The 15,733-nt window shown below is 39.4% G+C and overlaps 2 protein-coding genes and 1 long non-coding RNA gene across 4 annotated transcripts in view; 1 reads left to right on the top strand and 2 right to left on the bottom strand.

Annotated features, from left to right (window-relative positions):
* Nucleotides 1-1,313, bottom strand: part of LOC121136709 — a 2,225-nt gene extending 912 nt beyond the window's left edge. The window contains exon 1 of the long non-coding RNA XR_005873778.1: nucleotides 816-1,313. This is a non-coding gene — a long non-coding RNA (uncharacterized LOC121136709). The remainder of the gene's footprint in view (nucleotides 1-815) is intronic.
* CUNH1orf100 (chromosome unknown C1orf100 homolog) overlaps nucleotides 1-4,611 on the top strand; it is a 23,050-nt gene extending 18,439 nt beyond the window's left edge. The window contains exons 6-7 of one of the 2 annotated variants that reach the window (XR_005873773.1): nucleotides 2,373-2,488; nucleotides 4,223-4,611. The gene's annotated coding sequence lies outside the window, so the exon portion shown is untranslated. The remainder of the gene's footprint in view (nucleotides 1-2,372; nucleotides 2,489-4,222) is intronic. The other variant, XR_005873774.1, reaches the window with a different exon arrangement.
* Nucleotides 4,302-15,733, bottom strand: part of Adss2 (adenylosuccinate synthase 2) — a 27,987-nt gene continuing 16,555 nt past the window's right edge. The window contains exons 8-13 of the mRNA XM_040737597.1: nucleotides 14,849-14,975; nucleotides 13,304-13,458; nucleotides 11,619-11,743; nucleotides 10,276-10,373; nucleotides 8,137-8,286; nucleotides 4,302-5,426 (exon numbers count right to left, since the gene is read on the bottom strand). Coding sequence (XP_040593531.1) covers nucleotides 5,374-5,426; nucleotides 8,137-8,286; nucleotides 10,276-10,373; nucleotides 11,619-11,743; nucleotides 13,304-13,458; nucleotides 14,849-14,975 — 708 coding nt within the window. The 3' untranslated portion in view covers nucleotides 4,302-5,373. The remainder of the gene's footprint in view (nucleotides 5,427-8,136; nucleotides 8,287-10,275; nucleotides 10,374-11,618; nucleotides 11,744-13,303; nucleotides 13,459-14,848; nucleotides 14,976-15,733) is intronic.

Here is a 15,733-nt window from a genome sequence, read left to right as displayed (position 1 = left end):
ACATGGGGCGTGTATGCTGTGTGCATAGCACATGCATGGAGGTCAGAGGACAACTTTGTGGAATCAGTTCTCTCCTACTTCTACATGGTTACAAAGACTGCCCAAGAACTCTTGACAGTCATCTCGCCAGTCCAAAGGGTATATAGTCTATACCACTGTACTCTAGGACATTTCACTGAGACAGATGGCCCCTGCACTTTAGTTGATTACTCTCTGATGTACAAATGCATTAGCACTGAACTTCAAGTGGTTGTTACTTCTTGCTTAGGAGGACGAACCAGCACAATCCCACCAATATAAAGGATCAGTGTAGCAGTGATCAATACCCTTCCAAGGCACCAGACAGTGGTGGGACACACCTTTAGTCCCCGCACTCAGGATGTGAAAGCAGGTGGATCTCTTTGAATTCAAGGCCAGCCTGGTCTACAAAACAAGTTCCAGGACAGCCAGGGCTGGTTTTTTTTTTTTTTTTTTCAGAAAACCTGTCCAAAAAAAAAAAAAAAAAGAGTCCTTCCAAGGCAAATGATGATATTGGGCCAAAGTCAAGACATCCCTATGGTAGGAAAGTGAAGGCCTTTAAAAACAGGGATGGGGAGCAATTTTTCACACCAAAAGCTGCCATCTAGCAAGCGATGTGTGAATTTACTTAAGCAATGGGTCATATGTGGCACATGAGCTGCAACTGGGGTGTCACCAAGTAAGCTTGCCACAATCCCGTCCTTCTCCAAAAACCTACAACGGGGAGCCACTGTCTTTTATCTTAATGTGGTAGTGACACTTCTAATCCCCCAGGGGTACTTATGCTTTGGACTTACTATTTCTTTCCTTCGGCAGAAGCAGTGCTAATGTCTTCCAGGCAGCCTCTCCCACCAACTAGTCCTCAGCTCATAGCATCAAAATGGGATTCTTGCAAATGCTAAGTATTATTCTCTTTATTCCTTCTGGAAGTGAAAGAATGGCATACAGGTTCAGAGCCAAGAGACACAATGCTGACCCACACCACCACAGATCCCGATCTCTGTAAGCTCTGCAATGCCCCTTCAGATCTGGAATCAGCCAGTCCCAAAAAGGTTCCTCCAGAACCCACATGAACCCTGGGGGGAGCTAGGAGAAATAACAACAGCACACTTTGGGTGATGAGCTGGGTCTTTTGGTGACGTCAAGGTCTCCTTCACACAGACAGTACTAAGGGCGGAACCGGGCCTTGAGCATCCCATGCAAGTGGGGACACCAGACCTTGAGCAGAGACCCACTTCCCCATCAGCCTGGGAGTAGGCAGCTGTAAGACAATGTTTACTAAAAACATGTTTACTAAAAACAATACAGTGCCCCGGGCAACAAGTTCCTGAAAAGGGCTGGCCCACAGGAACCACCCTGACCTCGACCTTGTCCAAAGACTAACCGCCTCTTCTGACACATCCAAATCAGTTTCTGGTGTCAGAGCAGAACCAGCCAGGGGTAGAGAGAGAACAGAAGCCTTTCTGGAGGGAGGCCTTTCTTGGGAAGTTTTCTTGAGCCTTTTTGAGGCCTGCTTAAAGTTTTCTTTACACAGTTGAACGAGTCTCTGTGTTGTCAATCCCCAACACCCTCCGCACATTCTCGGACACAGGCTGCTTAGCTGACGCGGCACTCCAACACCCCAGCAGTCTCTTCAACAGCTAGGTGCTTCTTTTAGCTAAAAGTACACTTAGACAAGGAAGTCTGTTTTCCAATTTTTTAGCCATCCTTGCCTTCAAATTATATTTAATCCCTACACATAGATTGCCAACAATTTCCACCACTTCAGTTTAAAGTTTGCCTTTTTCATGTCCTATATTAATAATTGTTTCTTGGTTCTTGTTTATCTTTTTTTTTTTTTCAAGACAAGGTTTCTCTATGTAACCTTGGCTGTCCTGGAACTCGCTCTGTAGACCATGCTGGACTTGAACGCAGATATCCACCTGCCTCTGCCTCCCCAGTGTGAGATTAAAGGCATGTGCCACCACTGCTTGGCTTCAGACTTAAATGATTACCATACAAAGTACAAATCCATGTCCTAAATCCAGATTTAAAGCAATTTAGCATCAATAACATGCAAAAATTCTGGTCCTCATAGCAGTTGTCCCTGTTATTATTGTCAATTAATTTTTATAAAATGCACCCCACAATATCATAAATTGTTAAATCATTAATGTCAGTTGTCAAGTTACCTTTAGTGGAGAACTTTGGGCATTCTCACGTTTCATGCTATCTATACTTTCTGTAGATTTATTCATTTTTTTACTACTTAATTTTGCTTGTGGCATCCTCAGTATTTTAAGGGTCTATATTAAAATAGCTTTTCAAGCCCCCCCCTAAGGTTCTTTAAAAAATGTCACCTTTTCCCATGATAGGGCCACATATGTAATCATACAGTAGCTGTGTAACCACAACCAGCAAAGGTAGAGCCTCTTGAGCCACAGATGGTAGCACAGACCTGGGAAGTAGAGTCCTCAAAGATCAACTGAAGGTAAGCCTGGGCTACATGGTAACCTTCAGGCCAGGGCCATGGAAGACCCTGTCTCAAATAAACACACACAACCTCCCACAATATCCTTCCAAAACTGTCTTACGTCTGCCCTCCTAACCCTATGGCTAATTAGATTAATACCAAATATGCATATTAACCTTGCCTGCTCAAGTATCTCGTGCTAAAGTTGGGTAAGCTTAACTTTGGTGACTCCATCTGCAGTCAATCAATAGTCTACATTTTAAAATTCAGATTTAAAGATGTATACGCCCACCACACACATGTGAGTGTCCATGAAGCCAAAAGACAGCATCAGACCCCCAGATCTGGAGTTATGAGCAGCCACACAGTGTGGAAACTGAACTCCAATCCTCTGAGGAGACAGCAAGTGATGTAAACTGCTGAGTCATCTCTCTATCCCCTAGCTTGGGTTTTCTGATTCAGCAGTTCTGCTGCAGCTTAGCTGTAACAGGCATTACATTCTACCTACAGGATTCTCACATCAACATACACTGGTTATTTGGCTGAGCGTCCCTCAGCCCACTGCCAACCTCACCAGCCCCTTGCTAATTTGGTTGTTTTTCCAACTCTGCAGATTCTTTCTAGTCTGAACCCTGCACATTTTCCCTCATACTAATTCTTCTGGTTAATATGTTTAAGCATCTCTTAAGAGCCTTCTCTGGCCCTTGTCAGACATTTTGATCAGGTTCCATTCATTTCACCATGCACTGCTTCCTTGGGGAATATAGCATCATTCATCAATGTTCAGCATGCTGCTAAACCCATGAGTTTCAGTAAGACTGCACTGGCCCCTGATACCACATATTCAGTACCTAGCAGAACATGGTACATACAGTCTTGTTAAGTGCAACTGTAAGTTGTCAACGGTTTGAATGACAGCTTTATTTAAAAAACAGACCATCTCTCCTGATCAAGTGACAGCTCACATTCAAAGAGAAACTAAATTATCCAGAGTAATTTAAAATCAGTAAATAACAGCAACTGGAGATATTTTGGGTATTGGAGGAAAAATCCCTTGTTAACACAAAAAATAAAAGACCCAGAAACAGATATTGGAGTTCAAGCTTAAGATCAGGGAAGCAAAGTAGTGGGCCACTAGTTCTTACCACTACCTCAGGCTGAATGAGCTGATCCTGCTGCCTCTCCTCAGCGTGGCTGGAGAATGAATGCCTCCTACTGAACACTGAAGACCCTGCTTCTGTCTTTTATACACCTCTATGCTGGGATGAAGGCGTGTGATCTGTTTCTCTTGTTACACTGATTCAATCTCATGTATCCCTGGGTGGCCTTGAATTTACAGAGATCTGTCTACTTAATCCTGAGTCCTAGAATTAAAGGTGTGTACCACCACCTTCTGGGATTAAAAGGCTTGTGACTGACTTTGCTTTCTGAATCTTCAGGCAAGCTTTAATAAGTCATAAATATCACCACAATGCCTGACTTAAGTGAAAATGTGTTCATTACTGAAAATATGTCTCACTAATACAATGCTTATAGTCAAGAATACAGATCTTCGTTTCCATGGTAAGAAGCAGGATTTATGGGCACTGCTCTTTTCGTTCCTGTTACATGGTTAAAGCAGGTTGGTGGGATCACCTGAGTTTATCATTTATTGAGTCTAACGAAACTACTCCCATTTTAGATTTTTCTGGAGCCATGTATTAATAAAAATACTTCAGTGATTCTATTGATCTCTGCCCACTTTGTCCCCAGGTACTACATGTCCCCGTGCACGGCATCCTCCCTCCACACTAGCATTACTATGAACAGAAGAAAAACAACACACAAAGAATACTGGAAATATTTGGCTCTTTTTAATCAACTATTGATGGTTATAATAAAATAATTTCAAGTGACACCTAATTTAAAGTTAATAGTTTATGGAAGGATAATCTACAGCACAAAGTGAAGCCTAAGGGTTAAATAATACGTCTTTATTTTCAAGGGAGGAGAGATGAAGGCATGATCAAAATTATGGCTGACAATTGGCAACTAGGGTTCATGTGGGTACTTACGGGTCATTTTATAGATATACCGGCAGGCACAATGTTGAAAACCAACCCACTGTTCTTAGAAATAACAGTATACTTAAAAAATAAAAATAAAAAAGGAAAGATATACATTTGAGCTCATATCTGAAAGCAAAGAGAAATATCCACCAAATATCACAAGATTTTTTTAATAATTATTTTTTAACATTAAGATTGCTATTGTAGGGAAACATCTCTTCTTTTTGAACACTAAATTAAATGTTCATTGTATTAAATAATTGTAGAGAGAACTAAGTTCTGTGTTCTATACAAATTAAAAGTTCCATGAACATACTCCCCCCTCCCAACCAAAGCTCAATTTTGCAATGGTCTCAGCAGAAAATACGCAGTTCACAATTTAAACAGAATTAATAGCATTACAAAAGTTGACAGAACCCCTATCTTTTCATTTTTTTTCCTAACAGCAAAGATTACAATGACAGAATTGAATGATCAGAATGTAAAAATATTTGTGCAAAACTGCATTAATTGTTCTCACCATCTATTTGGGATAAAAACTCAAACACAATGACAGTAATGAAGAAAAACTACACTGGAAGTTTTAGATTTCAAACAAGAGGGATTGCACAGTTACTAAACACGGAAAGGAACTGTGTGTGGCACCAGGAGCAGCGGGAGCAAGAGGCGGAGCCACGCCAGCGGAGAAGCTGGATGGGAGGGCGCCAGTCTATCCCCCAGCCATCGTCAGAGACTGCAAACCAACGCCAGCTTAAAACTCATTCAATGTCTTTATTCTTGAATTTGCAGATATAGAGAAATGCTTAGGTATTTTCCCTCCCTCTCAAGGAGTGTCTCGTGCACTGCTGGCAATCCTTAGAAGAGCTGAATCATGGACTCTCTGGATTTACCTACACCAATCCACTTAACTGGAAAACAAAAAGACAAGAACATCAAGTCCCTTGTGACACTCAGCTTTGGGATGAAGAGAGAAGAGTCCTGTTGTATTTAAAAAGTAGAGGTTCAAAAAGTAAAGTATCAGGTTTTGCTCCAGTGTCATTTATCAGTACTATGCAGGATTGACATGAGTTTTTAAAATCAAGATTATTCTTAAAGGCAGAAATAATTAATACTGAATATCTTTGATCTCAAAAACGAAGTAGTACAATCATGTTAGATAATTTACTATACAACAGAAACCTTTTAAGGTGGATTAAGAAGATATCCATTAAGGTACATTTTAAGAATCAAAAGAAAAGGGTTTCTGGGGTAGTCTGTCAAGATAGTAGTTCTTCCATGGGAGGTTGGAGAGATGGCTTAGTGGTCAAAAGTACTACTTGCTGCTCTGGGAGTGGAGCCTGGTTTAATTCCTAGCACAAAATCATTTCTTACAGCTATTCAAACTCTTGTTCCTGGGGATCCATACTACCTCCTTCTGGCTCTGTAGGAACTGCACGTATGTGATGCACATAGATTATATGCAGGCAGGCACACATAAAATAGTAAGTCTTAAAAAGAATTCTTCTAAGTAATACTTTTAGCATATTGTAAACATGATTTTTCATCCTTTATATTAAGTTGCTTAAAACTGAAAAACTACATACTTTGTTAGAGTACTTTTTGTGTTTTATTCTAAACACGACAAAAACACCGTCATCATTAGACAAAGTGATTTGATTTTTTTTAAGCCATTAGAAAATTTGGTTGCAAATATTTCTGCTTCAGGTTTTTTTTCTATAAGATTTCTTGTCATATATTGTTTCAAAAAATGATGAGCTAGTTTCATTTTTAGTCTTTGTTTTATGATTTTAAGTGTGTCATGCAGAAATACATCGTGTGCTCAATTTTGCTTGTTTTCATTTCTGGATCACAAAGAAATTACTATTGCCATTCAAGAATAATTTAAATTTATGAGTGTCTCAATTATGTTATCAATAAAGGTGAATTGTAAGTATTTTTTAAATAAAAACTTGTATTCTATGTCAGAAAGAGAGGTAATCCTCTACTTTTTCTGTGTTGCTCTTTCTGTCAGCAACCTGTCCTTATTTTCTTCTAGTAAGGTACAGCACAGACTAACCTGCCTAGTATTTCTGATTTAACTATACAGTATTTACCATTTCTTCACTGCCCCCCCAAGTGACTATGACAGTAAAAGCTTGGTCCAAGAATTTAATAAAGCTCCTAGTAGAAAAGATAAGCAAGTTTCAAAAATCCGCTGTAAATTTTACATTAGAATGTATAGAAATAGCTCGACAATTTTGAACTATACAATGCAGCCTTAGGAGTGGGCTAGTATGGGAGTTCAGGGAATGACTGGTCATCTGTGCCTCACAGTTCTAATTATTTGTAGAATTACTGGGTTCCCCCAAGATACTGGCAGGAGAACCCTTTATGGTATTGCATATAGTTCATTAAGACTCAGCTATTTATATTTCAAAAACTGTTGACTAAAAGCCATTCACATATATGTTCACTATGTCTGACATCAAGCTGGGAGCGACCCTAGCAATCTGGAAACAAGAACCATGTTTGAAATGAGTCATGAATAAAAACAAAACATAACAGAGACAGTGTACATGCATAATATGTTGACCTTGGAAAATACCTCCCACCTACTTTTTCTTGTCTCTAGTTCCCATCAGTGTAAACCAAAGGATGAAAGGACAAAGCAATCATGTAACAGAAAGGTGACATAACTTCATCAAGCCCAACCCTGGCCATCTTGTTTTATGTATTATATCCATTTCTAATTGTTTGGTTTGTGCTTTTTGATGTATTTTGACAGGATTTTATTATATAGCCCTAACTAACCTAGCACTCTCAGAAACCCTCCTGCCTTGGCCTCCCATGAGCAAGAACTACATGAATAAACCAATTCATTTTTCATTATTACTTTAAATTTCTTCCTAATGAGATGAGCTGCATAGTTTTATGTCAATTTAACACAAGCAACAGCCACTGGAAAGGAGGGTGATCCTCAATTGAAAAAAAAAATTGCCTATATAAGATTGGGCTACAGGCAAACCTGTAAGTAATTTTCTTAATCAGTGATTGATAGGGGAAGGTCCAGTCCATTTCAGGTGGTACCAAACCACCTGAACAGCTGAACAGCTGAGCAAGCCAGTAAGCAACAATCCTCATGGCCTCTCCATCAGCTCCTCCCCAACAGGCTTCTGCTCTGTTTGAGTTCCTGCCTTGGATTTCTTCAATGACAGTGATATGAAAGAGTAGGCCAAATACACTCACGCCTCCCCATGTTGCTTTGGACATGGTGTTTCACTACAGCAAAAGTAATGAGATACAGCAGTAACATAAGATGTCCTATTTTATACTCTTATCATTTCCTAATGTTTATCCAAGATTTCAACTCTTATATTTTTGGTTGTGAGCCTAGCCTTTAATGGCTGAGCTATCCCTCCAGCCCCAAGATTTCAACTCTTTAAGAGCAGCTTAGGTCAAATGATAAAAACAACAACCACACCAACAAAAAGAATGTTCTGGTGAGGATAGAAACCATACAGGAATTATTAATCAGAGAAATGGCGAGAGTAAATGTCCCAGGGTGGGAACCAAAACCAACCAACCAAAACCTCACAAAGTAACAGAAAAATTAAAGACAGCTTCTCATAAAGTATTTACCTGGTATTTGAAGCTCGTCTTCAATAAACCGAACATAATTTTGGGCATTGACAGGGAGCTCCTTAAATGTCCTTGCATTAGATATGTCTGTGCTCCATCCTGGGAGAGTCTTATACTGAACTTCCACTTTATTTAAGACTTCCTGGTTTGCTGAAAGTGAAGAAGCATATGTGTTTATGGAGCACAGTGCCTGTTGCCAAATGACTGCTTTGTGTTTTAGACATGGTTTCTCTTCAGTCCAGGCTGGCCTTGTACTCTTGGCAATTCTCCTCCCTTCAGCCTATCCAAGTTCTGGAATTATAAGCACGAACCACTATGCCCAGCTCGAATGACTCTGACAAAAGAAGGTTCAAGGACACTTATCAAAATCCTCCAAACCAAATGTGTCAGAATTTAGAGTTTCAGATCATTAGAAAGGTGAACACCAGCAACACCCCCTTTAGGGTGGTATTTTATAAACCAACATTTCTTCGGCAGCATGATTATATGTAAATGGGGAAAGATTACACTGAGTTCCAGTGGCTGGTAAACAAGCTGTTTCTGGAGCATTTTGAATGTCTATAAATTGTGTATGTACAATAACAACTTGACAGAAGGCTGGTACATCTTCAATCCTCTGAGAATCTACTGTGGGATGGACATTTTCTTTATTAAGTCACCTAATGACTCTTGTCTACTATATCCCCTGCTGGAATCTGCATGTGCCCTACAAGTGATGAGCAGTTTCTCAGACTGCAGACATGGTGGATAGTGTGGTACACCACTCAGCTTTTCCTCTTCAGAGTGGAGAGTCTCAATAATGACAGAGACCACATAACAGCTAGAGAGGTTTGTGGAAACAACCTGAGTTTCTATAATCTACTCTCTGTAATGTTTACAATCAAAGGAAGCCATGAGGCCCAGGAACAGCAGTCAGCTATACTAACTGTACCACTGCTGCCACCACAAGCAATGTTTCCAAGAACATTCTACAACACTTCTTGGATGAAAATTCCCATCTTCGAGTATTTCTGGAGGAATCTAGCCCAAGTCAGCTTAAAAATACAAAAAGCATAAATTTCACAAGTTTCTGTTTATGAGTTTTTAGTATTTTAATAAAAGGAATTTGCTATATGATTAAGAAAGATCTTGCCAAGTGTCGCCGTATTTGATTATACTATTCTTCTCTGGTACTCAGCTAGCTATATTAAAACCCTTAAAGAGCTTTGAGATAGCAGTAATGACCAGGACATAATGCATATTTGATTAATCAGTTTCTAAGTAACAATATCCTAAAATGTAACAGATGCCTGTTTTTCTGTAAGAGAAATTGGAAAAATGACAGAAAATTATTCTTTATGAATGTCTAGTCTCAGGGTCATAAAACTTCCCAGCCTGCCAAGTTTCATTAAGGTTGTCAACATTCCTTCCACTGGCATTTCCTTGGTGTTTAAGGAAAACTAACCTGAAAATCAGCAATTTCCATTTCTAAATCTAGAAGTATTTACTGAACTCCTGAGTAAGTAAGGAAATTCTGTGACAAGACAGGCTTCAAAGAAACTACACTGCCTCAAGTAGGCATCTCTTTCACCTCTAAACTTCAGACACAAAGAGCAGTTAGAAAAATCCATGGGGCTTGAAGGATGGATTGATTGAGTTCATGTACTGAGAAAGAACATACCACAAGACTCAAGGGTCTTTTCTTTACCCTTTATTCCCAAGGAAGAGAACTCCTCCGTGGAAATCATTCATTAAAAAAAAAAAAAAAAAAAAAAACCGCTCTCCCTTCCCCACCATAGAGAGGTCTTGTTAATACTGACCAAACTAACTTTGAACTCCTGGGCTCAAGTGGGCCTCCTGCCTTAGGCTCCTAAGTAGCTGGACTACAGGTATTCACACCATTCTATAAGTTTAAAAAGATGAAACCCTGAAGCAGCATGGTCCAATCATCTTTCTTTGGAGTTTAAGTACATGCTTGTGACCCAACTCTGAAATTAATAACAGTTTTGAACAAAATGTCAATATATCTGCACTATTAGTAAAGATTATGCCTGGGAAAGACAATCTCATAAGCAGCAATTACATATTACACACAATGTATAGCTAAATGATAATATTAATAATCTTATAAGCTTCAGACACAACCTAAAAAAAAAGTACCTGGGAAATGAGGTATGATTTCCCCATCTAATTTGTAAGCAACGCCAACTTTGATTTCTGTAAACATATCCAAAATATCCAACTTCGTAAGGGCCAACCTAATTTTGAAAGAAAAGACACTGTTGAAACAGCAAACTTGTGACCCCCAGTCTGACTGATCCAGGAGAAAGGGAGAATTCATGCAAAGCTCAAAGCTCCAAAGCAATTCTGAAAACTGGTTAGGATTGTACTTGAAAGCGTGCCACACATAAAACACCACATTGATGAGGACACTATACTGACATATAGTCTTCATAAAACAACACAGTTACTTTCTAGTAATTACAACAGATTCTCACTGGTGGTTTCACACTTGCTCAGCTTTCTTAGGAGGGATGACTTGTGGGAAGGTTGCCTGGAGTTAAGGATGCATTTTGTGCTCCAGGGACACAGCAGAACACATTATTCTACATAATCACAAGGTATTAAGTTCATTCCCACACATGCTACCATCCCCAACTCTTCACTCTGGTTAACATCACCTCCACCCTTCTGGTTAGAAACTGACAGAGTGAGGAAACATCAAGGACCTCTTCGTGATACATCAAAGTTTCCCGAAAACTGACTTGAAAACAGGATTTTAAGAGAAAATCTGTGGAAATTAGATAAAGCACTAGGTTTGGGATTCTGGTCCATAAATCTCAGGTTGTTTTTTTTTTGTTTAAAAACAACAACAACCAAAAACTTTTACTTGTTAGAAGCTCAGCCTATTAACATAGTTACAAACACATTTACTTACATATAAAATGCTGCAACTTTACTGAGTATTTCAGTGAGCAGGACAGTATCCTACATTTCACCTCATCTTTCAAATGTCCATGGTGGGAGTGATACCATGACCTTGATTTTAAAGATGATGAGACCGAGACTCAGAAAGGTGAGCATGTCCAGTCACATCAGCATGATGCATGAGTTGACATCTGATCTGGGAGGCAGACACTTAAGTGTGCACACCCTATCCCCACACACAGCAATGCCTCCTTTTCTGTGTGCACACTGTCCATCTGTGCACGTGTCCTCACCTCCTACCTGCCTACCAATCTCACGGCCCTCTGTACAGACACATGAATCAGAACACCACCATTCTTTCTAGGCCCTTGGGCATCCAGGAAAATAACCTGGGTATCTCTTCCTGCATACTTCTTCCTATATCTAATTCCATTTCTAAAACTATGAATGTATTCTGGAGGCAAAGGAGTGAAGCTTTTATGTTAGGGGACTCTCAAGTTTACTTTCTACAAAATCAAACTTGTGGTTATCAACTATCTACTATTCCTGAAATAAAGTTTCTGAAGAACACTCACGCAGTAAATCCATTGATCATATGGGCGTATTTCAGTAAAACAAGGTCCAACCAGCCACATCTTCTTTTTCTCCCAGTAGTTACTCCAAATTCTCTACCCCTTGTTTGTAATAATTCTCCAATCTCCTGTAGAATAGAATTTATGTTAGAATATTAAAGCTGTATAACTAGGGAATTACACTAGATTATATAATAAACAATATCTCTTGATAAATATCTTTCATGAAATAAGCTGGAGACAGAAATTCCATGGAAATGATATTACTTGAAATATATTCAGTTTTACATTTTTAAGCTAAAAGTTATATACAGGTTGGTAGTATTCAGGCATCTGCACTGGCCTGTCCTTGGGGTTCTGACGGGATAAGCCCTCAGCTACAGTCACTAAGAGCACCACCTGTACACATTCACTATCTTCTCTGTTAAAAGGGCCCTGTCTACCTCCCATCCTTCTCTCTCTTTCCCTGTCTGCCCCCTCCCCCTTGCCCCTTTTCCTATCTCCCCTCTCCTGATGCTCCTATTCCCAGAGGCTGGTCTCCCTACATTCCTTTCCCCTTTCTATGATCCATTTCCCTAATTTAAAAAAAAAATCCCCCTGCTTGAACCCTGTAATGGCATCCTTCCCTCTTGTGCCACTTTTTTAAAACTACAACCCAGGTCAAATATAGATTGACAACAAAACAACTAGACCCTATCAGTAAGAACAAGTTGTTATGATCTTAAATGTGTCCCACAAAAAGGCCCATGTGTTGCAGGCTTGGTCCTCAGGATTTGGCAACAGAGAGGTAACTGGATCATGAGGACACTAATGTTATCAGCAGATTAATCCACTGATGAGTGTTGCAGGATATTTGATCACTGTTTGAAAATGTGACTAAGGGACATGACTGGTTTAATAAGGAACTGAATGGCCAATAGCTAGGCAGGAGAGGTTAAATGGGACTTCTGGGCAGAAAGAGAAATTCAGGAGGAGTGAATCTAAGCAGGTGGAGAAGACAGTACAGAATGAAGGCGAGATAAAGAGATTATCCAAAATGAAGATTAATAAAAACAGATTAATTTAAATTATAAGAACTAGTGGGGCAAGCCTCAGCTAAGGCCAGGCTTTCACAATTAATAAGTCTCTGTGCTATTATTTGGGGATGGGCAGTCTGATGAAAAAGCTTGCTACAGGTGAGTTCATAGCTGAATGGACTAGTAGGAGACAGAGTCTCGCTAGAGGAGCTGGTGTGTGCCTTTGAAGGCAAGCCTAGTCCTTGCACATTGCCTTTACTTGCTGCTTCCCAAATGCCATGAGGTGAGGGGACCAGCTTTCCTACTCCATGCCCTTCTACCACAAGTAATGTCTTACTACTAGTCCAGAGACATGGGACAGCGTAACCATGAACTGAGACCATGAACAACGGCAACGAAAAAGATGAATGCATCTTTCTTCCTTTTAAATTTCTCATGTAATTTTCACAACAAAGGAAAAGTTCATAAACAAGTTAGTTGTTAATATTTACTGAAACAGACAAACCTAGTCAATCATTACAAGAACTAAAGCTATAAGGTTTTCCTGAAAATGATAAGGCAAATGACCTTTGCAAATGAAGACAGAGGCAGGAGTCTATTAAGGTTGAGATCTGGGAAACAAGATTTTTCTTTCTATACTTTAAAAAACAGATTACTAAGAAACGGGCTTACATTGTCTTGCTCTGTGGGAAAGGCACCAATACCAACTCTAGTGGTATAAGCTTTTACAACTCCATATACTTCACCAACATTTTGAGGTGGCATACCCAAACCTGTACAAACACCTCCAACAGTACAGTTTGAAGAGGTTACAAAAGGGTAAGTTCCTACAAATAGAAAAAGAAAGAATAAAAACACTAAGATGAACACATGTACACTGTAAACCAGAATTGCATTAAGACCACGCACATGAATTTACTTGAGGTATCTGATAGACTAGACCATAATTGTCACTGCCCTCTCTCAAGGGTTCAGTGTCTTAGGCTTGGTTCTCTTTGTGTGTGATGGGTTAAAATGCAGACGGTTAGAGCTTTAACTTAGCTATAGAGAAACCCAGAGCATGCCCAGTTGCTAACTTGGCTCTTGTAGTACATACTCACTACTGTGGAAGAATGTTATGCAGAAACCCACCTACATTTTGATCAACTCCTCAAACAAATGACTCCCCAGTGGACATAACTGGAAGCAGCAGAACCCTGGGGCAACAGTAATTTTGTGGTGTTCAACATTTCCTCAGTCTTTGAACTCTATTCAGAGCAACCCTCAAATTACAGGAGCAATTATGGGGGTGTATTTCTTTCCCCTTTATACTTAACTACTCACTCTCCTAATTACACACTCTCTTTCCACATTGAGAAGGCATATTACAGGATAAAGGGATAAATATATATACTATAGAGAAATACATTCTCTTTAATTAATTAGTATCCAAAGATAATGAAATGTCAAGAGGTTGAAGGGATGGCTCAACAGTTAAGAGCACTTGATGCTCTTCCAGAGAACCCAGGTTTGATTCCCAGCACCCACATGGTGGCTGACAGTCACCTGTAACTCTATTTCCAGGGAATCCAACCAATGACTTCTGGCCTCCAAGGGCACTGCATCATGTAGTGAACAGACATTCATGCAGGCAAAAACACTCACACACAAAATAAAAATAAATAAAAAACAAACAGAAATGTACCCAGAACTGATAACAGCATAAGAAAGTACAATTTATATAACCACAAAGACTAATGAGTCATCTGAGTAAGCTTAGCTTAACCATGAGGACGGAGGAAATGCTGAGCCTACAAGAAAAGAAAGCCTCATGCATGAGTGAGTTAACATACACATGTTTGCCTAGATCCTAAAATACATGTTTAATCCTAATGTCTATTTTTTTAAAAAGGCTTACAGGGGAAGATTCTCCCCAAATTGATCTTTTCATTTTACGGTTCCAGAGAAACAGGAACTGAATAAATCATGAACCAACTAATGAAATTCACAATCTGCAGAACTCCAAACCCACAGAATCCAAAAGATTCTGTTTTTCTAATGAAGTACAAAACTGTACTGTGCTTGCCACAATATTCCTTGCCATAAGATGACAAGCTATCTCATTCCTGAACACAAACACTAAATGAACTATTTATAACCTCCTTAATGCTAACATTAATATTTATATCTAAGTACTTTGAACTCAGTCAAACTCCCTATGAATCATATCTCACTTACCAAAATCAATATCTAACAATGCTGCGTTTGCACCTTCTACCAAGATTTTCTTGGGTGGTCCATGGAGGGCCTCATATAGGAAATAAACTCCATCTCTCACCATCGGTTTAATCCTTTCCATATAACCCTACACAAAGACAAAAACCAGTTTCCATGTGCACTAATACATTATAACACAGTCAAAGTGTAAAACTACCTGACCTTCGACAGTGGAAACTGACAAATCTGAGCAGAAGGCACTGGTGATGAGGCTCGTCCTAGTGCAACATTTGGATTAGCTCTGGTCTTTCAGAAAAGTGTGATTAGCAGTACAAGGGCTGGAGATGTGGCGTAGCGGCGGAGTACTTACCTACATGTGTGAGGTCCTGAACAACATACATACACAAGCACTATAACATTTAAAAGTTCTGTATCAACTTCAATGGGAACAGAGCAAAGTACTCACTTCATATGAGCTAGGTTTCAGGGAGAATAAAAAGGACTGTCTGTTTATATAGATGGCACTTTGACAATTTTAAGGTATTTGAAAAGCTGCATTTATAATCCATATAACTAACAATTTTCAAGTTCAAATCAGAGCGACACCAAAATGTGGAAAGAACACAAACTACACTGCCAAGCACGCAAATGTTAGCGATGGAGTGCTGTCATTCTTCTTTACAATAACAACATCATAATATTTCACCAAGTGATAGTATCAAACACTAACATGAGATGCCAGTAATGTTTAACTTCAGAATTCAAGTAAAAATATAAACAAGAATTTCCCTGAGGGCTGTAGTACAGCTGCAATAAAATCTGATTTCAACTATGGACACTAGGAATGGTACCTCTAGAAGCTACTTACCAGGAACCCATATGAACACATTGCAACCACTAGTGAAT

The sequence above is a fragment of the Mesocricetus auratus genome, unplaced genomic scaffold (genome assembly GCF_017639785.1).
Source record: "Mesocricetus auratus isolate SY011 unplaced genomic scaffold, BCM_Maur_2.0 Super-Scaffold_100676, whole genome shotgun sequence".
Lineage (NCBI taxonomy): Eukaryota > Metazoa > Chordata > Mammalia > Rodentia > Cricetidae > Mesocricetus > Mesocricetus auratus.
Note: the sequence above shows the minus strand (reverse complement) of the source record. Positions and strands in the feature narration are given on the sequence as shown.